We start from the raw sequence: 20768 nt of genomic DNA, 5'->3' as shown, positions 1-20768 counted from the left end.
ATGCACGTGCCTTTTCCGTGTGGCCGAGGCTGGGTGCGTTCTGAGAACGAGACTTTTTCTAGGCACCTGTCAGATACTGTATGTAATGTACTGACTGCAGCAGCTCGAGCCCTTACCGCCGTGGTTATGTGTGCGCTTGCGGAAATATATTTTCATCATCATTTACGTTTAGATTTCTGAGAAAGATAGGTCACGGCGGAGCCACAGACCCGCCGAGTCATTCTGATAAACTGTCATCCGCTCCACTCATCTACCGGCAATTGGTCGAGCGGCGGTAGCGCCACGAGAGGTTGATGATCATTGGGCGACATCAGCTCCTTTGAATTCGCGGACTCAAGAGCGCTTAGCGACCGATAGACGCTGCCGCCATCGCCGTTAAAACTGTAGCACGCGGGTGAGAGGGAGAGGAGAGAGGGAGAATAAAAAGGATATCAAGGATTTCACGGGTTGGAAATGTAACATTGTGTTTTTAAAATTTTATTTTATTTTATTTACAAAGCTCATTCGGTAGCTGGATATCTACAGGTGAGTATCTTAAATATTTCATTATTCGTTTTTCACATGGGTAGCATAGAGGGTCGTATCAGTGATGCTCTCGCGCCTGTGGAGCAGCATCAGCAGCCGCACGCGTAGGGCGGGCTGTGGCTCCCATCAACGTGTCTGGACACGAGCAGTGTGGCGCACATGCTATACAACCTCACACGGTAACGGATGATTTACTCTGCTTCGCGGGACGTCTCTATCAGAGCTGAATGTCTTGTTAAACGGCCTGCCTTTCGTCCGTTGCAGTTGTTTTAATCGCGGTTGATAAACAGACAAAAGGCCCGTTGTTCTGATCAACAACATCTGCGTCTGTCTAATCCATCTCGAGCGTGCTTCCCAGCTAATCCGCGAGGCGTAGGCAAAAGTGTTCGGTATTATTTTACTGTTAAAAGCAGCATGATTTCATAACCCGCCATAATGTCACATTATGGATTAAGAATAGGCTATTTAGTAGCCTATTAAAACCAGTGAATAATCATAGCATGTAGAACGTATTCCCACATCTGAAATCATATTCAGAAAACGTTTGTTTTCGTTATTTTTTGCATGATTAGCGGTATATTTCAGTACCAATTGATATTTCAATCACAAACCATGCAAGTATATGAACATGTTGCATAACAGGAGCTACGGCTTGGGCAGCTCCTCCTGCCAGGGTCATTTGCCTCCGCGTGATCCTGATTCACACTAAACTGAATTATGCCTGATCCACGCGCCACGGACCTTAATCTTAGGTGATGTGGTTGCGGGGGGTTTCCTCCAATCCTTTGTTTGTTTGTGCAATCAAGCAACACCGCCACGCGCTTCGCTTAATTTCACTCACATTGATGTCGGGAGTTGAGCTCGACCAGACGGTTACACCTGCGCGCGCCCCAGCTGGCTCCCAGATGCGGAAGCGTCCCTTGGGTCAAACAGATTGTAAACGGTTTGTAAACTGTTAAACAAAGTGAACTTTGTGATCATGTGAACTGTTTTGTTAAGCACACAGGAGCTGGTCACAGTAACATCCACTCTTATACATACCAGGTCTGTTCACCCCTCACTCACATGTTTCTGTTCTGTTCCACACAGTAAGGTCATATCAGAAAGAAGCATACTTGTCAAGTTATTAATAGGAAAATCATTACCAAAGACTAGTGTGGTGGATTATTTCTACACTAGTTGATATTTCCTGGTCTCCTGCTTGGTCTGTTGTGTCAGCTAGATTAGGATGAGCATCCTCCCCTCCTCCTCTTCCTCCTCCTCCCCCCCCCTCCTCCCCCCATCCTCCTCTTCCTCCCCCCCTCCTCCTCCTCCCCCCCCTCCTCCTCCCCCCTCCTCCTCCTCCCCCCCTCCTCCTCCCCCCATCCTCCTCTTCCTCCCCCCCTCCTCCCCCCCCCCCTCCTCCTCCCCCCATCCTCCTCTTCCTCCCCCCTCCTCCTCCTCCCCCCCCCTCCTCCTCCCCCCTCCTCCTCCTCCCCCCATCCTCCTCCCCCCCTCCTCCTCCTCCCCCCCCTCCTCCTCCTCCCCCCCCTCCTCCTCCCCCCATCCTCCTCTTCCTCTCCCCCTCCTCCTCCTCCTCCCCCCCCTCCTCCTCCCCCCTCCTCCTCCTCCTCCCCCCTCCTCCTCCTCCCCCCCTCCTCCTCCCCCCATCCTCCTCTTCCTCCCCCCCTCCTCCTCCTCCCCCCCCTCCTCCTCCCCCCTCCTCCTCCTCCCCCCCATCCTCCTCCCCCCCCTCCTCCTCCCCCCTCTTCCTCCTCCCCCCCCTCCTCCTCCCCCCATCCTCCTCTTCCTCCCCCCCTCCTCCTCCTCCCCCCCCTCCTCCTGGTGACCCTGGTGTTAATCCCCCCCCCCCACACACACAGACACTCCAAGTGATTACAAGTACATGAAACATTGATGATGTGTATGTTGAGCCGGGGACAGCGTGGTGGTCAGTGTAGTCACACCAATCACAGAGCTCCACTCCTTTTCCCAACACTGAGGGTGCGTGTGTGTACTGTGTGTGTAGGAGTGTGTGTGTGTACTGAGTGTGTATCAGTGTGTGTGTGTGTGTACTGAGTGTGTAGGAGTATGTGTGTGTGTGTGTGTGTACTGAGTGTGTAGGAGTGTGTGAGTGTGTATCAGTGTGTGTGTGTGTGTACTGTGTGTGTAGGAGTGTGTGTGTGTGTACTGAGTGTGTAGGAGTGTGTGTGTGTGTGTACTGTGTGTGTAGGTGTGTGTGTGTACTGAGTGTGTAGGAGTGCGTGTGTACTGAGTGTGTAGATGTGTGTGTGTGTGTATTGATGGGGTTGTTGGTTGAAACCTCAGTGACTCATGGTGAACTCAGACTGCACTGTGAGAAATGAGTGTGTGTACTGAGTGTCTGTGTGTGTCTAATAAGCAGGTTTGGGTTTGTGAGTGTATTTATTGTGTGTCTAATAAGCGGTTGAGGTTTGTGAGTGTGTGTATTGTGTGTGCATGAGTGTATTGTGTGTCAGTGTGTGTGTGTGTCTAATAAGCAAGTTGAGGGTGGACGGGTGTATCTCAGAATACTTCACTCCAGATCCAGTGTGTCTGGTCAACACAGACTGTTCCTTGACTCTGACCCCCCTGACCCCTATGACCCATCCAACCCCTACGACCCATCCAACCCCTACAACCCATCCAACCCTTATGACCCCTGCTAAATTCTAGCTCTGAAGACTCTGCACCTGGTAGCACCTGTGTCTCTGGGTTGATAAGGTGTGATTAGACCCCAGCTCTGCTCCTGTGATGCAGAGACCCCAGCTCTGCTCCTGTGATGCAGAGACCCCAGCTCTGCTCCTGTGATGGAGAGAGACCCCAGCTCTGCTCCTGTGATGGAGAGAGACCCCAGCTCTGCTCCTGTGATGCAGAGACCCCAGCTCTGCTCCTGGGCCCAGGGAAGGGACAGGTGTGCTCTATGTCGCAAGCAGAACAAGAGAATACTTCGTTTTTCTCTTCGTAATTATGTAAAATAATTAAATCATCTTTATCTTTTTTTTTTATTCTTTATCTTTATCTACACAGTTGGATGTGTGCTTGAAATGTGCAGATTTGATATATTCTCATAATACATGTATGTTTGTACTTCTCTTTTCTCAGTATACTGTAAGTCAGTCGCTTGGTAACCATCACTATCACAGACCCAGGAAAGCTCCTGAGGTCACCATGACGATGATGAGCTGTTAGTCATCCCCATGTCGAGTTCCCTCCCCCTTAACGTATCTAACAAAAACCTTTCACAATTAACTTCCTTTTTTCTGGTTCCTCTATTCAGATACTTTGTTCTGTGTAAAGTCCTATGGTTGTGGATGTGTGTTTAGGAAAAACATACAGAATGTTGTGAGACATCTCATTTGCGTTTGCAGTACCCTGTGTGTGTTTCTGCTGGTGGTTGTGTCTTGTGTTGAGTCATGGAAGGCTGACAATTAGCAATATTAGCTGTGTGTGTGTGTATATGTGTGTGTGTGTGTGTGTGTATGTGTGTGTGTGTATATGTGTGTGTGTGTGCGTGTGGATAGGGGGACCTGAGATAGGAGGCCCTCAGGACACAACAATAGGAATAGTGACTAAGCAGCTAATAACATGTTCCCTGTTAGCTCAACTTCCCAGAATGCTTTGGACCTGGCCTCCCAGGTGACCGCTTTGCTAGCGGTCACAGTAGGAACAGCATAGGGTCACAGCAGGGCCAAGGTAAGGTGTAGTTAGGGTCATGGTAGGGTCACAGTAAGGTCAAGGTAAGGTGTAGGTAGGGTCATGGTAGGGTCACAGTAAGGTCAAGGTAAGGTTATGGTAGGGTTATGGTAGGGTCACAGTAAGGTCAAGGTAAGGTTATGGTAGGGTTATGGTAGGGTTACAGTAAGGTCAAGGTAAGGTGTAGGTAGGGTTATGGTAGGGTCACAGTAAGGTCAAGGTAAGGTGTAGGTAGGGTCATGGTAGGGTCACAGTAAGGTCAAGGTAAGGTGTAGGTAGGGTTATGGTAGGGTCACAGTAAGGTGTAGGTAGGGTTATGGTAGGGTCACAGTAAGGTCAAGGTAAGGTGTAGGTAGGGTCATGGTAGGGTCACAGTAGGGTCACAGTAAGGTGTAGGTAGGGTTATGGTAGGGTCACAGTAAGGTCAAGGTAAGGTGTAGGTAGGGTTATGGTAGGGTCACAGTAAGGTCAAGGTAAGGTGTAGGTAGGGTCATGGTAGGGTCACAGTAAGGTCAAGGTAAGGTGTAGGTAGGGTTATGGTAGGGTCACAGTAAGGTCAAGGTAAGGTGTAGGTAGGGTTATGGTACTGTCCAGGCCCAGCTGATGTTGTAAGGGACAAACTGAAGCAACTCTCACACACACACACACACACATACACACACACTTGAAACACAACAGTGTTTACCAAAGAGGAGGAAAGGTTGCTGGCTCCAAGACAAGCACCAGTACAGGATAACCCAGCCCACACACACACACACACACACACACCCAGCCCACACACACACACACACACACACACCCAGCCCACACACACACACACACACACACACCCAGCCCACACACACACACACACACACACACCCAGCCCACACACACACACACACACACACACCCAGCCCACACACACACACACACACACACACACACACACACACACCCAGCCCACACACACACACACACACACACACACACACCCAGCCCACACACACACACACCCAGCCCACACACACACACACACACACACACCCAGCCCACACACACACACACACACCCAGCCCACACACACACACACACACACACCCAGCCCACACACACACACACACACACACACCCAGCCCACACACACACACACACACACACACACACACACACACACCCAGCCCCCCCCCCCACACACACACACACCCAGCCCCCCCCCCCACACACACACACACACCCAGCCCCCCCCCACACACACACACACACACCCAGCCCCCCACACACACACACACACACCCAGCCCCCCCCCCCCCCACACACACACACACACACACAGCCCCCCCCACACACACACACACACCCAGCCCCCCCCCCACACACACACTATTTGCACTTTTGCACAAACAAACACATTTAACCACCGAGCATGATTTGAAAGGAGGATTATTTTGTGTGTGTCTGTGTGTGTCTCTGTGTGTGTGTCTGTGTGAGAGTGTGTGTGTCTGTGTGAGTGTGTGTGTCTGTGTGAGTGTGTCGGGGTGTGTGTGTGATGGTTCCAGGGTGTGTGTGTGTGAGTGTGTCAAGGTGGGCTATCAGCAGGGTTAAAGATGTGTAAAGGAAAAATTCTAGCGGCACTGTGTAGATTTGAATAGTCAAGAGATGGCGGTTACAATAAATGTTATTTTGCTTATACAGATCATGAATTAACAAAGTACTTTGTGATCAGTCATAACGAAGGAGGTGCTAGCCACAGGTCGTTCGCCAGAGTGATGAAGAACAACCCCAAAACCCTGCCTTATATAAACTTTACATCAAATGGTTCCTCTGAACTCTGTGATTGGTCAGCACTGCTCAGTGACAGTTTGACTTTATACCACAGTTCTTAGATGTGGCATCTCTCCCCAAACCAGTAGATTTACATTTACATTTAGTCATTTAGCAGACGCTCTTATCCAGAGCGACTTACAGTAAGTACAGGGACATTCCCCCGAGGCAAGTAGGGTGAAGTGCCTTGCCCAAGGACACAACGTCAGTTGGCATGACCTGGGAATCGAACTGGCAACCTTTGGATTACTAGCCCGATTCCCTCACCGCTCAGCCACCTGACTCCCAAAAGGGTTAGGGTTAGGGTTAGATAGTAAAACCACAGGAGTTCACCAGTCAAATGGTCAACTGTTCTTTGTGTGGGCAACTTCAAACAAGTATTTGATTAACCCCACCCAATGCAACACATCAGAGCAGCTTGATCAGTTAAACTGCTCCCTCAGATCACAATAACAATACAGTTGAATCCACACTGTCTCCAGACCAGCTGTCTCCTCCTCCCCAGGTGTCATAAACTGCAAATGGCATCTCTACCAAATGGAGTTGACTCTTCTTAGGCAACTTTAGACTTCCATTAAAACACATTCCTCATATATGAAACACACATATTATAACTGTATTCCAAATTTCCATGACAAGATGTCACCAGCAGGCGTCTGATTGTCTCAGCGTCAGGGTTTAAGAAGCTTGGAGTTGTAGAGACCGGCTCATATTATGAGACTCCTCTCTCTGACTCTCTCTGACTCTCTGTCTCTCTCTGTCTCTCTCTGTCTCTCTGTCTCTCTCTGACTCTCTGTCTCTCTCTGTCTCTCTCTGTCTCTCTCTGTCTCTCTCTGTCTCTCTGTCTCTCTCTGACTCTCTCTGACTCTCTCTGACTCTCTCTGACTCTCTGACTCTCTCTGTCTCTCTCTGTCTCTCTGTCTCTCTCTGTCTCTCTCTGTCTCTCTCTGTCTCTCTGTCTCTCTCTGACTCTCTCTGACTCTCTCTGACTCTCTCTGACTCTCTGACTCTCTCTGTCTCTCTCTGTCTCTCTGTCTCTCTCTGTCTCTCTCTGTCTCTCTGTCTCTCTCTGTCTCTCTCTGTCTCTCTGTCTCTCTCTGACTCTCTCTGTCTCTCTCTGACTCTCTCTGACTCTCTCTGTCTCTCTCTGTCTCTCTCTGTCTCTCTGTCTCTCTCTGACTCTCTCTGTCTCTCTCTGACTCTCTCTGACTCTCTGACTCTCTCTGTCTCTCTCTGTCTCTCTGTCTCTCTCTGACTCTCTCTGACTCTCTCTGACTCTCTCTGTCTCTCTCTGTCTCTCTCTGTCTCTCTCTGTCTCTCTGTCTCTCTCTGTCTCTCTCTGACTCTCTCTGTCTCTCTCTGTCTCTCTCTGTCTCTCTCTGTCTCTCTCTGACTCTCTCTGTCTCTCTCTGTCTCTCTCTGTCTCTCTCTGTCTCTCTGTCTCTCTCTGACTCTCTCTGTCTCTCTCTGACTCTCTCTGTCTCTCTCTGTCTCTCTCTGTCTCTCTCTGTCTCTCTCTGACTCTCTCTGACTCTCTGACTCTCTGTCTCTCTCTGACTCTCTCTGTCTCTCTCTGTCTCTCTGTCTCTCTCTGACTCTCTCTGTCTCTCTCTGACTCTCTGACTCTCTGTCTCTCTCTGACTCTCTCTGTCTCTCTCTGTCTCTCTCTGTCTCTCTCTGACTCTCTCTGTCTCTCTCTGTCTCTCTCTGACTCTCTCTGTCTCTCTCTGACTCTCTCTGACTCTCTCTGTCTCTCTCTGTCTCTCTCTGTCTCTCTCTCTCTCTGACTCTCTCTCTGTCCTCTCCTCCAGCTCTCTCTCTTGTTTGGGACTGTTAGCTGACGGCCATGTTGTGAAGTGCAGGTAGGGGAAACCTTTAGTTGTTTAATCTCAAGTTGTTGTAATTGTTTATGTGTACTTATTAGGAGAGGAGAGAGAGAAGAGGCAAGGAGGAGAGAGGGAAGGAGGAGAGAGGGGAGGAGGAGCTGAACAAAGCTGAACAAGATAAGAGGATTTTCTTAAGAGTATCTCAAAATAGATGAAACACGAGAGGTAAACGTGGTCTGACAGGGCGACTCCTCTACTAGTCAGCAAACCTCTCAGATCTGGAGGTGAAGAACACTGACTGCTCTCTTCCTTCTCCAACATTACAAAGCAGTTGGACTTCAACATAAATAATGTTTTTTTTTAAACAAGAAGCAAAATGGCCTTTTCTAGCTAGCTACACCTATTTTAAATATGCTTTTTTCAAGGAAAGATTCAAATGGGAGTCATGTTTAGGGCTGTTTGATGAGCTGTTGCTAATCCACAACTAAAAGACGGTTTGCTAAACCAGATCAAGATCATTTTAATAAGCAATGCATCTACTGTTTATACACACAGGTGTATTACAGCTTTCGTAAGTCACTTTGGATAAAACAGTCTGCTAAATGAATAAATGTATCTGTGGTTGTGTGATTCTGGGTTGTGTAGTGTTCTGGTCCTGCAAAGGTCATGACCTCAAGTACCTCTTGGCCACCAGGACTTGCACATTTCAACATTTCCATTTATGAGGCTCAAGATTAGCAAAGTAACAGAACACGATAGTATTCAAACTACATCAACTGTCACTTCCTGCAGCGCTTCGTGGGTGGGATGGAAAGTTAGCGAGAGGGAGGAGATGGGGGGGAGAGGGACGATAGGGGGGAGAGGGAGGAGAGGGGGGAGAGAGGGAAGAGAGGGGAGAGAGGGAGGAGAGGGGAGAGGGTCTATAGGGGGGAGAGGGAGGAGAGGTTAGAGGGAGGATAGGGGGGAGAGGGAGGAGAGGGGAGAGGGGAGAGGGAGGATAGGGGGAGAGGGAGGAGAGGGGAGAGGGGAGAGGGAGGATATGGGGGAGAGGGAGGAGAATCAAGAAGAGGGTGATAGAGAGGGAAAAATAGGTAAATAAAAGAATTAGATAATGGAGGAGAAGGAGGTCCAGCAAACTCACTGTCTGCCTGTCTGTCTGCCTGTCTGTCTGTCTGCCTGTCTGGCAATGGCAGGGTACCAGGCCGGTGGAGCTGAGTGTGTTGGTTCTGTACAGGCCTCCAGCTTAATGCGCTCAGGCTTTGTCCTGACAGTGCTGGTCCTCTGGGCCTCCTGATAGTGCTGGTCCTCTGGGCCTCCTGACAGTGCTGGTCCTCTGGGCCTCCTGACAGTGCTGGTCCTCTGGGCCTCCTGATAGTGCTGGTCCTCTGGGCCTCCTGACAGTGCTGGTCCTCTGGGCCTCCTGATAGTGCTGGTCCTCTGGGCCTCCTGACAGTGCTGGTCCTCTGTGCCTCCTGACAGTGCTGGTCCTCTGGGCCTCCTGACAGTGCTGGTCCTCTGGGCCTCCTGACAGTGCTGGTCCTCTGGGCCTCCTGATAGTGCTGGTCCTCTGGGCCTCCTGACAGTGCTGGTCCTCTGTGCCTCCTGACAGTGCTGGTCCTCTGTGCCTCCTGACAGTGCTGGTCCTCTGTGCCTCCTGACAGTGCTGGCTCTCTGGGCCACTGTAACGGCCTGGCAGCACCACACACGTTCAGATATGCCATGTCTCCAAAGAACAGATCGGACTCTGTGTGCAATATTTGGTGTTTGACGGTGTTGTGGTTACGGTGTTGTTTTCCAGAACATTGTCATGATGAGCTAATTGTGTTTTTCCCTCTCATCTCTCTCTTTTTCTCTCCGTCTCTTTTTCTATTTTTTTCTCCACCCCTCTCCCTCTCTCCTCCTTCTCTCCTACGCTCTCCTCCCCTTTCTCCTCCCTGTCTCCTCCTGTCCTCCTCCCTCTCTCTTCCCCTCTCCCTCTCTCCTCCTGTCCTCCTCCCTCTCTCTTCCCCTCTCCCTCTCCCTCTCTCCTCCTGTCCTCCTCCCTCTCTCTTCCTGTCCAGGATGACCCTACCCAGAAGCCACAGAGCGGCAGATCTTGTTCCCTCCCTGTAGAGCCCAGCACCTCCCTTTCCTCCCTCCCTGCAGCCTCCCCCTAACGCCCCTCTTCTCCTCCTCTGTCACTCCTCATAACACAACCAGACCATCTGATCAGCCCGATCAGGTCACTCCCCCCCCCCCCCAGACAGATGCCAGTTCTCCTGAACGGAGACGCCTCCTTCAGCTCCAAGCAGGAGTTGCTGGACCTCCAGGACTGGCCCCCGTCCCAGGGAGCCTCCTCCCTGGACACCCCGAGCCCCGTGGACTCCCAGGCGGGCAGTCCCCTGGGCTCGGACCCCGAGAGCCCTGGAAGTCCCTCCGGAGATGCATCCTCCAAGGGAGCCAGGGGCCTCCTCAGCCAGCCCAGTCCTCCGGCAGGCCACCCGTACGGGCCGGCTGACCCTGACACGCCCCTGGGGGTGAAGTTCGTCCCGGAGGAGGCGGAGCAGCTATGCGGCTGGGGCCGTCTGACCCCGCGGGCGGTGCAGGCCTTCAACACCCCGCGCTGGGTGCTGTTCTTCCTGTGCGTGGCCTCCTTCCTGCAGGGCATGATCGTCAACGGCTTCATCAACACCGTGGTCACCTCCATCGAGCGGCGCTTCGACCTGCGCAGCTACCAGGCCGGCCTGATCGCCAGTTCCTATGACATCGCCGCCTGCGTCTGCCTGGCCTTCGTCAGCTACTTCGGGGGAACGGGGCACAGGCCTCGCTGGCTGGGCTGGGGCGTGCTGGTGATGGCACTGGGCTCGCTGGTGTTCGCCCTGCCACACTTCACCACACCGGCCTATCAGGTCAGCAAGAGGGAGGGGGCGGGGCTGTGCTCGGCCAACCGCAGCAGCCCCTGCCTGGGCCGCGAGGGACGCGGGCTCTCGGACTACCGCTACGTGTTCATGCTGGGGCAGTTCCTGCACGGCGTGGGGGCCACGCCCCTCTACACGCTGGGGGTCACATACCTGGACGAGAACGTCAAGTCCAGCTACGCACCTGTCTACATAGGTGAGTAGGACTATACAGGTGACAGTAGGTCTTGTTTGCTGTGCTAGTTGTGGTCTTGTCTGTGCTAGCTGTGCTAGTTGTGGTCTTGTCTGTGCTAGCTGTGCTAGTTGTGGTCTTGTCTGTGCCAGCTGTGCTAGTTGTGGTCTTGTCTGTGCTAGCTGTGCTAGTTGTGGTCTTGTCTGTGCTAGCTGTGCTAGTTGTGGTCTTGTCTGTGCCAGCTGTGCTAGTTGTGGTCTTGTCTGTGCTAGCTGTGCTAGTTGTGGTCTTGTCTGTGCTAGCTGTGCTAGTTGTGGTCTTGTCTGTGCTAGCTGTGCTAGTTGTGGTCTTGTCTGTGCTAGCTGTGCTAGTTGTGGTCTTGTCTATGCTAGCTGTGCTAGTTGTGGTCTTGTCTGTGCTAGCTGTGCTAGTTGTGGTCTTGTCTGTGCTAGCTGTGCTAGTTGTGGTCTTGTCTGTGCTAGCTGTGCTAGCTGTGGTCTTGTCTGTGCTAGCTGTGCTAGCTGTGTGTGGACCAGTAAGGGTGTCTGTGTGCCAGGCCTCCACCACTTTCTCTGATCCATCAACATCGATCAATACCACAGCCTCAGTGCTCTCTATCAGTTTGACCCTCTCTGGCTCCTGTAGTCACGCCACCTGCCCCAGGCACCCTGTTACCACGGAGGACCAGTGGTTCCGCCCACTCACCTGATCTGTGAGCCAATCACAGCTGTCCCCCCCCTCCCTGGCCCCCGGTGACATGAGAACAGAACTCCACAGAAACAATAACTTCTTCTCATCTTACCCAGACAGGAAGTACAATGTAGGCGCAACAGGAATTGGTGTACAGGAAATGATGTAACGCTGTTCTTTTGTCCTCCTCTAGGAATCTTCTACACAGCGGCCATCGTGGGTCCTGCAGCTGGTTACCTGCTGGGAGGCTACTTCCTCAACATCTACACCGAGATACACCAGAGGTCAGGACATCCTGCCCTAGTCCCCTAGCCCTCCTCTAGCCCTCCTGTCCCCAGTCCTCCTCTAGCCCTCCTGTCCCCTAGCCCTCCTGTCCCCAGTCCTCCTCTAGCCCTCCTGTCCCCTAGCCCTCCTGTCCCCAGTCCTCCTCTAGCCCTCCTGTCCCCTAGCCCTCCTCTAGCCCTCCTGTCCCCTAGCCCTCCTGTCCCCTAGCCCTCCTGTCCCCCAGTCCTCCTGTCCCCTAGCCCTCCTGTCCCCCAGTCCTCCTCTAGCCCTCCTGTCCCCTAGCCCTCCTGTCCCCAATCCTCCTCTAGCCCTCCTGTCCCCTAGCCCTCCTGTCCCCAATCCTCCTCTAGCCCTCCTGTCCCCTAGCCCTCCTGTCCCCAATCCTCCTCTAGACCTCCTGTCCCCCAGTCCTCCCCCAGTCATCCTGTCCCCCAGTCCTCCTGTCCCCTAGCCCTCCTGTCCCCTAGCCCTCCTGTCCCCAATCCTCCTCTAGCCCTCCTGTCCCCTAGCCCTCCTGTCCCCAATCCTCCTCTAGCCCTCCTGTCCCCCAGTCCTCCCCCAGTCATCCTGTCCCCCAGTCCTTCTGTCCTCTAGCCCTCCTGTCCCCTAGTCCTCCTCTAGCCCTCCTGTCCCCCAGTCCTCCCCCAGTCATCCTGTCCCCCAGTCCTTCTGTCCTCTAGCCCTCCTGTCCCCTAGTCCTCCTCTAGCCCTCCTGTCCCCTAGCCCTCCTGTCCCCTAGCCCTCCTCTATCCCTCCTGTCCTCTAGCCCTCCTGTCCCCTAGCCCTCCTCTATCCCTCCTGTCCTCTAGCCCTCCTGTCCCCTAGCCCTCCTGTCCCCAGTCCTCCTCTAGCCCTCCTGTCCCCCAGTCCTCCCCCAGTCATCCTGTCCCCCAGTCCTTCTGTCCTCTAGCCCTCCTGTCCCCTAGTCCTCCTCTAGCCCTCCTGTCCCCCAGTCCTCCCCCAGTCATCCTGTCCCCCAGTCCTTCTGTCCTCTAGCCCTCCTGTCCCCTAGTCCTCCTCTAGCCCTCCTGTCCCCTAGCCCTCCTGTCCCCTAGCCCTCCTCTATCCCTCCTGTCCTCTAGCCCTCCTGTCCCCTAGCCCTCCTCTATCCCTCCTGTCCTCTAGCCCTCCTGTCCCCTAGCCCTCCTGTCTCCTAGCCCTCCTGTCCCCTAGCCCTCCTCTAGCCCCCCTGTCCCCTAACCCTCCTGTCCCCAGTCCTCCTCTAGCCCTCCTGTCCCCCAGTCCTCCCCCAGTCATCCTGTCCCCCAGTCCTTCTGTCCTCTAGCCCTCCTGTCCCCTAGTCCTTCTGTCCTCTAGCCCTCCTGTCCCCCAGTCCTCCCCCAGTCCTTCTGTCCTCTAGCCCTCCTGTCCCCCAGTCCTTCTGTCCCCTAGCCCTCCTGTCCTCTAGCTCTCCTGTCCCCTAGTCCTCCTTTCCTCTAGCCCTCCTGTCCCCTAGCCCTCCTGTCCCCAGTCCTCTTCTAGCCCTCCTGTCCCCTAGTCCTCCTGTCCTCTAGCCCTCCTGTCCCCTAGCCCTCCTGTCCCCAGTCCTCCTCTAGCCCTCCTGTCCCCTAGCCCTCCTGTCCTCTAGTCCTCCTGTCCCCTAGTCCCTCAGTCCTCTAATTTCTCACATATTAAGTCTAATACAGTGACAGAAGTTCAGAGCTAACAAATAACAGGACAACACTGCCCTCTAGTGGTTTGGAGGAGAAATGCGTTAATCAACCGAGGTTAAAAACAGATTTCTCCTTTCAATGTGTGTGTGCGTGTATGTGTGTGTGTGTGTGTGTGTGTGTGTGTGCATGTGTGTGTGTGCGTGTGTGTGTGTGCAGGACAGAGCTGACTCCAGAGAACCCTCTGTGGGTGGGGGCGTGGTGGGTGGGCTTCCTGGCGGGGGGGGCGGCAGCTCTGCTCATCGCCCTGCCCATCCTGGGTTACCCACGGCAACTACCAGGTAAGCCACCATCTGCACCACTACTACTGTCTTCCTGTGGTGAAGGAAGACACCCCACGCACCCCTCTCTCTCTCCCTCTCTTACCAACCACCTCCCCTCCCCCCCTCCCCCTCCCCTCCCCCCCCTCCCCTCCCCCCCTCCCCCCCTCCCCTCCCCCCCCCTCCCCCCCTCCCCCTCCCCTCCCCTCCCCCTCCCCTCAGGTTATCAGGAGTACCAGGCCATGCGTGTGTCGGAGGCCCACCAGCTGAGGGATGGCAGCCAGGTCACAGCCTCCGACCCCCAGTTTGGGAAGTCAGTCAAGGACATGCCCAGGTAGGACAGTATGAACTGCAGACAGTGTGTGTGTGTGTGTGTGTGTGTGTGTGTGTGTGTGTGTGTGTATGTGGTGTAGGAGGATGGAGTTAATTTTATGTACTAGCAGGAACCATGTTCTAAACACCTCCCTCTATCCTGCAACTCTGCTCCCCCCCCCCCCTCCCTCCCTCCCCATCCTCCCCCTCTCCCTCCCTCCCCCCTCCCTCCCTCCCTCCCTCCACCTCCACCCTCCCTCCCCCTCCCTCCCTCCCCCTCTACCTCCCTCCCCGCTCTCACTCCCCCCCTCCCCCCAGGTCGGTGCTGCTGCTGCTGAAGAACCCTCCCTTCCTGTTCCTGTGTCTGGCGGGGGCGACCGAGGCCACGCTCATCGCAGGCATGTCCACCTTCGGACCCAAGTTCCTGGAGTCCCAGTTCAGCCTCAGTGCCTCTGAGGCAGCCACCTGGTTTGGTGAGGAGAGGGGAGGCGAGGGGAGGAGGGAGGGAGGTAGAAGGTAGGAGAGGTAGAGGGAGAGGAAGTGGAGGAGGAGGAGGTCAAGGGGGAGGTGAAGGAATACCATAGCTCAAACATAGTCACTTTGATAATCTATATTTACAGTTCTGTATAAACTGTAAATATGTAAAGTTCCCCCCTCCAGGTTACATGGTGGTACCTGCTGGTGGGGGGGGCACCTTCCTGGGGGGCTACATCGTCAAGAGGATGAACCTGCGTTGCCGTGGCATCATCCGCTTCTGCATGCTGTGTGCCCTGGTCAGCCTGCTGGCTGTCTTCATCTTCCTTGTCCACTGTCCCAACGTGCCCATGGCTGGGGTAACCGCGCCCTACCGCCCACCCCAGAACCCCCCCTACCAGGACCAGGGTAATGACCCCCCCAGCTACACCCTGCCCACACACAGGTGACTCTCAGTGTTTCCTCTTACCTTGTCTCCTCTCCTCTCCTGCACTCTCCTGCCCTCTCCTAGCCTCTCCTGCACTCTCCTGCCCTCTCCTAGCCTCTCCTGCCCTCTCCTAGCCTCTCCTGCCCTCTCCTAGCCTCTCCTAGCCTCCTAGCCTCTCCTTCCCTCACCTAGCCTCTCCTAGCCTCTCCTGCCCTCTCCTAGCCTCTCCTGCCCTCTCCTAGCCTCTCCTAGCCTCCTAGCCTCCCCTTCCCTCACCTAGCCTCTCCTAGCCTCTCCTAGCCTCTCCTGCCCTCTCCTAGCCTCTCCTAGCCTCCTAGCCTCTCCTAGCCTCCTAGCCTCTCCTTCCCTCACCTAGCCTCTCCTAGCCTCTCCTAGCCTCTCCTTCCCTCACCTAGCCTCTCCTAGCCTCTCCTGCCCTCTCCTCTCCTGCCCTCTCCTCTCCTGCCCTCTCCTGCCCTCTCCTGCCCTCTCCTAGCCTCTCCTCTCCTCGTCCACCCAGTCCTGTACAGATGATACCAGTAAAGTGTATCTCCCTCCTGTCCAGGACGTGGGTGGAAGGCAACCTGACAGCTGCATGTAACTCAGGCTGCAGCTGTGTGCGGGAGCGCTACAACCCCGTGTGTGGAGCTGATGGAGTCATGTACTACTCCCCCTGCCACGCTGGCTGCACCGCCCTCAACCACACCGACCTCGCCACCGGCCGACAGGTACGCCCACCTGCACCACAGGTAGCACACCTGTTCAAGGTCTCCACAACTTCAATTGCTATTTCCATGGGGTTTTAGGAGTTTAGGGTTAGAATGACATGAAGGGTTAGGGTCATGGGTTACGGTTAGGGTCAGGGGTTAACGGATGGGAATTAGGGATAAGGGATTGGGGATAACCTGATTTTAAATGTCAAGTGAAATGTTGGTCCTCACTAGGCCAGTAAAACAACCTGTTTGTGTGTGTGTGTGTATGTGTGTGTATGTGTGTGTGTATGTGTGTGTGTGTGTGTGTGTGTATGTGTGTGTGTGTGTGTGTATGTGTGTGTGTGTGTGTGTATGTGTGTGTGTGTGTGTGTGTGTATGTGTGTGTGTGTGTGTGTGTTCCCCAGGTGTTTTCCAGCTGCGGCTGTGTGGGGGGTAACGTGTCGTGGGAGGGGGAGGGGCTGGCGTCGGCAGGGAAGTGTAGCAGCACCTGCCACCACATGCCAGCCTTCCTCATCTTCCTCTTCCTGGTCATCTCCTTCACCTTCCTCTGCTCCATCCCCGCCCTCACCGCCACGCTCAGGTGGGCGGGCTCAGCAGCTGCAGCCAATAAGACCCTAGACACAGACCTAGACTTACTGAAGCCAATAGGACACAGACCTTTACTGACTGAAGCCAATAGGACACAGACCTTTACTGACTGAAGCCAATAGGACACAGACCTTTACTGACTGAAGCCAATAGGACACAGACCTTTACTGACTGAAGCCAATAGGACACAGACCTTTACTGACTGAAGCCAATAGGACACAGACCTTTACTGACTGAAGCCAATAGGACACAGACCTTTACTGACTGAAGCCAATAGGACACAGACCTTTACTGACTGAAGCCAATAGGACACAGACCTTTACTGACTGAAGTCTATAAGAAATGCATAGCCAATAGGAAAGATAATATTGACATTAAAACAGAAAACATTAATCAAGAGGCTACACACCACACCCCATAGACACACACTACCTGTATATACACATTCACACCACACCCCATAGACACACACTACCTGTATATACACATTCACACCACACCCCATAGACACACACTACCTGTATATACACATTCACACCACACCCCATAGACACACACTACCTGTATATACACATTCACACCACACCCCATAGATACACACATCACTCCTGTGTGTGTGTATGTCTGACCTGCCTCCCTGGCTTCCTACAGGTGTGTCCCAGACAGCCAGAGGTCCTTCGGTCTTGGCATACAGTGGATCGTGGTTCGGACTCTAGGTAGGTTCTCCTGGATTCTACCCAGACAGGGGAGAACGTAGGATAGCCTGGGTGTCACACACACACACACTGTCTGCAGTTCATACTGTCCTATGTGATCTACTCACAGGTGGAATCCCTGGCCCCATCGCGTTCGGCTCTGTGATCGACATCTCGTGCCTGCTGTGGCAAGACCAGTGTGGGGAGCAGGGCTCCTGTTACCTGTACCACAACTCTGCCATGAGCAGATACACCCTCATCGCTGGCATCATCTACAAGGTAGGAATACCTCACAACATTACCTCACAAAATTACCTCACCACATTACCTCACCACATTACCTCACCACATTACCTCACCACATTACCTCACCACATTAACTCACCACATACCTCACCACATTACCTCACAACATTCCCTCACAAAATTACCTCACCACATTACCTCACCACATTACCTCACAACATTCCCTCACAAAATTACCTCACCACATTACCTCACCACATTACCTCACCACATTACCTCACCACATTACCTCACCACATTAACTCACCACATACCTCACCACATTACCTCACAACATTCCCTCACAAAATTACCTCACCACATTACCTCACCACATTACCTCACAACATTCCCTCACAAAATTACCTCACCACATTACCTCACCACATACCTCCCCACATTACCTCTCCACAATAACTCACAACATACCTCACCACATTACCTCACCACATTACAACACAACATTACCTCACCACATTACCTCACCACATTACCTCACAACATTACCTTACAACATTACCTCACCACATTACCTCACAACATAGCTCACCACATTACCTCACAACATTACCTCACAACATTACCTCACAACATACCTCACCACATTACCTCACAATATCCACCATCACTGAAAAGTCTAATTCTCTATGTTTTTCCCTCCCCCACCTCTCTCTCCCCTCCCCCACCTGTCTCTCCCCTCCCTCACCTCTCTCTCCCCTCCCAAACCTCTCTCTTCCCTCCCCCACCTGTCTCTTCCCTCCCCCACCTGTCTCTCCCCTCCCCCACCTCTCTCTCCCCTCCCCCACCTGTCTCCCCCCTCCCCCACCTCTCTCTCCCCTCCCCCACCTGTCTCCCCCCTCCCTCCCTCACCTCTCTCTCCCCTCCCCCACCTCTCTCTCCCCTCCCCCACCTGTCTATCCCCTCCCTCACCTCTCTCTCCCCTCCCAAACCTCTCTCTTCCCTCCCCCACCTGTCTCTCCCCTCCCCCACCTCTCTCTCCCCTCCCCCACCTGTCTCTCCCCTCCCCCACCTCTCTCTCCCCTCCCCCACCTCTCTCTCCCCTCCCCCACCTCTCTCTCCCCTCCCCCACCTGTCTCTCCCCTCCCTCACCTCTCTCTCCCCTCCCCCACCTGTCTCTTCCCTCCCCCACCTCTCTCCCCTCCCCCACCTGTCTCCCCCCTCCCTAACCTCTCTCTCCCCTCCCCCACCTGTCTCTCCCCTCCCTCACCTCTCTCTCCCCTCCCCCACCTGTCTCTCCCCTCCCCCACCTGTCTCTCCCCTCCCCCACCTCTCTCTCCCCTCCCCCACCTGTCTCTCCCCTCCCTCACCTCTCTCTCCCCTCCCCCACCTGTCTCTCCCCTCCCCCACCTCTCTCTCCCCTCCCCCACCTGTCTCTCCCCTCCCCCACCTCTCTCTCCCCTCCCCCACCTCTCTCTCCCCTCCCCCACCTCTCTCTCCCCTCCCCCACCTGTCTCCCCCCTCCCTCACCTCTCTCTCCCCTCCCCCACCTGTCTCTTCCCTCCCCCACCTCTCTCCCCTCCCCCACCTGTCTCCCCCCTCCCTCACCTCTCTCTCCCCTCCCCCACCTCTCTCCCCTCCCCCACCTGTCTCTCCCCTCCCCCACCTCTCTCTCCCCTCCCCCACCTGTCTCTCCCCTCCCTCACCTCTCTCTCCCCTCCCCCACCTGTCTCTCCCCTCCCCCACCTGTCTCTCCCCTCCCCCACCTCTCTCTCCCCTCCCCCACCTGTCTCTCCCCTCCCTCACCTCTCTCTCCCCTCCCCCACCTGTCTCTCCCCTCCCTCACCTCTCTCTCCCCTCCCCCACCTCTCTCTCCCCTCCCCCACCTGTCTCTCCCCTCCCCCACCTCTCTCTCCCCTCCCCCACCTCTCTCTCCCCTCCCCCACCTGTCTCTCCCCTCCCTCACCTCTCTCTCCCCTCCCCCACCTGTCTCTCCCCTCCCTCACCTCTCTCTCCCCTCCCCCACCTGTCTCTCCCCTCCCCCACCTCTCTCTCCCCTCCCCCACCTGTCTCTCCCCTCCCCCACCTCTCTCTCCCCTCCCCCACCTCTCTCCCCCCCACCTCTCTCTCCCCTCCCCCACCTGTCTCCCCCCTCCCTCACCTCTCTCTCCCCTCCCCCACCTGTCTCTTCCCTCCCCCACCTCTCTCCCCTCCCCCACCTGTCTCCCCCCTCCCTCACCTCTCTCTCCCCTCCCCCACCTCTCTCCCCTCCCCCACCTGTCTCTCCCCTCCCCCACCTCTCTCTCCCCTCCCCCACCTGTCTCTCCCCTCCCTCACCTCTCTCTCCCCTCCCCCACCTGTCTCTCCCCTCCCCCACCTGTCTCTCCCCTCCCCCACCTCTCTCTCCCCTCCCCCACCTGTCTCTCCCCTCCCTCACCTCTCTCTCCCCTCCCCCACCTGTCTCTCCCCTCCCTCACCTCTCTCTCCCCTCCCCCACCTCTCTCTCCCCTCCCCCACCTGTCTCTCCCCTCCCCCACCTCTCTCTCCCCTCCCCCACCTCTCTCTCCCCTCCCCCACCTGTCTCTCCCCTCCCTCACCTCTCTCTCCCCTCCCTCACCTGTCTCTCCCCCCAGGTGTTGGGAACGGTCTTCTTCCTGTTGGCCAGTGTTCTCTACCAGCCCCCCCCGGAGTCCCCCCACAGCAGCTGTGACAGTACGGACCCAGGGGTGGGGGGAAGGGAGGGGGGGAGGGAGGGGGACGGGGAGGGGAGGAGGGAGGGGGGAGGGGACGGAGGGAAGGTGGGCGAAGACTGCAGTGACCTCCCCATTAAGGACCACCCCCTGGACCACATCATCACCAATGAACACGCCCGCTTATGACCTCACACTGCAGCCTAGCGCAAGTGCTTGTGTGAATGTGTGTGTGTGTGAATGTGTGTGTGGATGTGTATGTGTGTGTGTGCACGCGCTAAGGAGATCACTGTGTGTTGCCATGGAGACGTCTGAGCCACTGTAAACAAACAGTTTTTCAAAAGATGATGTTCAGAGTGTCAGCCCTGGATGGAGCCAGACTGATAGTGGTCGGCATGGTAACCCTCTCCTGTCAGAGGGCTCTGTGTGTGTGTGTGATAAGCACTGTGTCCCAGCCTTGACTATGAAGCATGAGAAATGTTGAGTAAAGTTCTGGCGTTTCTAACCCCCCCTGGACCTGTCATTACCCTAGATACATTACTACTGGCCCTGTCATTACCCTAGATACATTACTACTGGCCCTGTCATTACCCTAGATACATTACTACTGGCCCTGTCATTACCCTAGATACATTACTACTGGCCCTGTCATTACCCTAGATACATTACTACTGGCCCTGTCATTACCCTAGATACATTACTACTGGCCCTGTCATTACCCTAGATACATTACTACTGGCCCTGTCATTACCCTAGATACATTACTACTGGCCCTGTCATTACCCTAGATACATTACTACTGGCC

General features: G+C 54.8%; 1 protein-coding gene across 2 annotated transcripts; it reads left to right on the top strand.

Moving 5' to 3' along the window:
• Positions 1-91: 91 nt before the first annotated feature.
• Positions 92-20635, top strand: slco4a1 (solute carrier organic anion transporter family, member 4A1). 2 transcript variants are annotated; one of them, XM_062460387.1, is made up of 12 exons: positions 92-525; positions 9908-10940; positions 11800-11890; positions 13721-13842; positions 14044-14155; positions 14452-14606; positions 14781-15015; positions 15600-15762; positions 16152-16327; positions 16987-17051; positions 17161-17309; positions 19907-20635. In XM_062460387.1, exons 2-12 carry the CDS (start codon positions 10094-10096, stop codon positions 20150-20152), a joined length of 2361 nt encoding a protein of 786 aa, XP_062316371.1. In that variant the 5' UTR covers positions 92-525; positions 9908-10093; the 3' UTR covers positions 20153-20635. The 2 variants fall into 2 exon arrangements, with proteins under 2 accessions (XP_062316371.1, XP_062316370.1); XM_062460386.1 differs by having other exon boundaries at positions 14794-15052; positions 19907-20634.
• The last annotated feature ends 133 nt before the right edge of the window (positions 20636-20768 follow it).

The sequence above is a fragment of the Osmerus eperlanus genome, chromosome 4 (genome assembly GCF_963692335.1).
Source record: "Osmerus eperlanus chromosome 4, fOsmEpe2.1, whole genome shotgun sequence".
NCBI classification, from domain to species: Eukaryota; Metazoa; Chordata; class Actinopteri; order Osmeriformes; family Osmeridae; genus Osmerus; species Osmerus eperlanus.
The sequence above is the reverse complement of the archived record's forward strand: the minus strand, read 5'-3'. Positions and strand labels throughout refer to the sequence as shown.

Excerpts from the sequence above, each read along its gene's own strand:
- slco4a1 (XM_062460386.1), top strand. The coding sequence starts at position 10,094 with ATGCCAGTTCTCCTGAACGGAGACGCCTCCTTCAGCTCCAAGCAGGAG. Across the intron at positions 15,763-16,151 it reads ACCTCGCCACCGGCCGACAG|GTGTTTTCCAGCTGCGGCTG; the intron begins GTACGCCCACCT and ends TGTGTTCCCCAG. Across the intron at positions 17,310-19,906 it reads TCGCTGGCATCATCTACAAG|GTGTTGGGAACGGTCTTCTT; the intron begins GTAGGAATACCT and ends CTCTCCCCCCAG.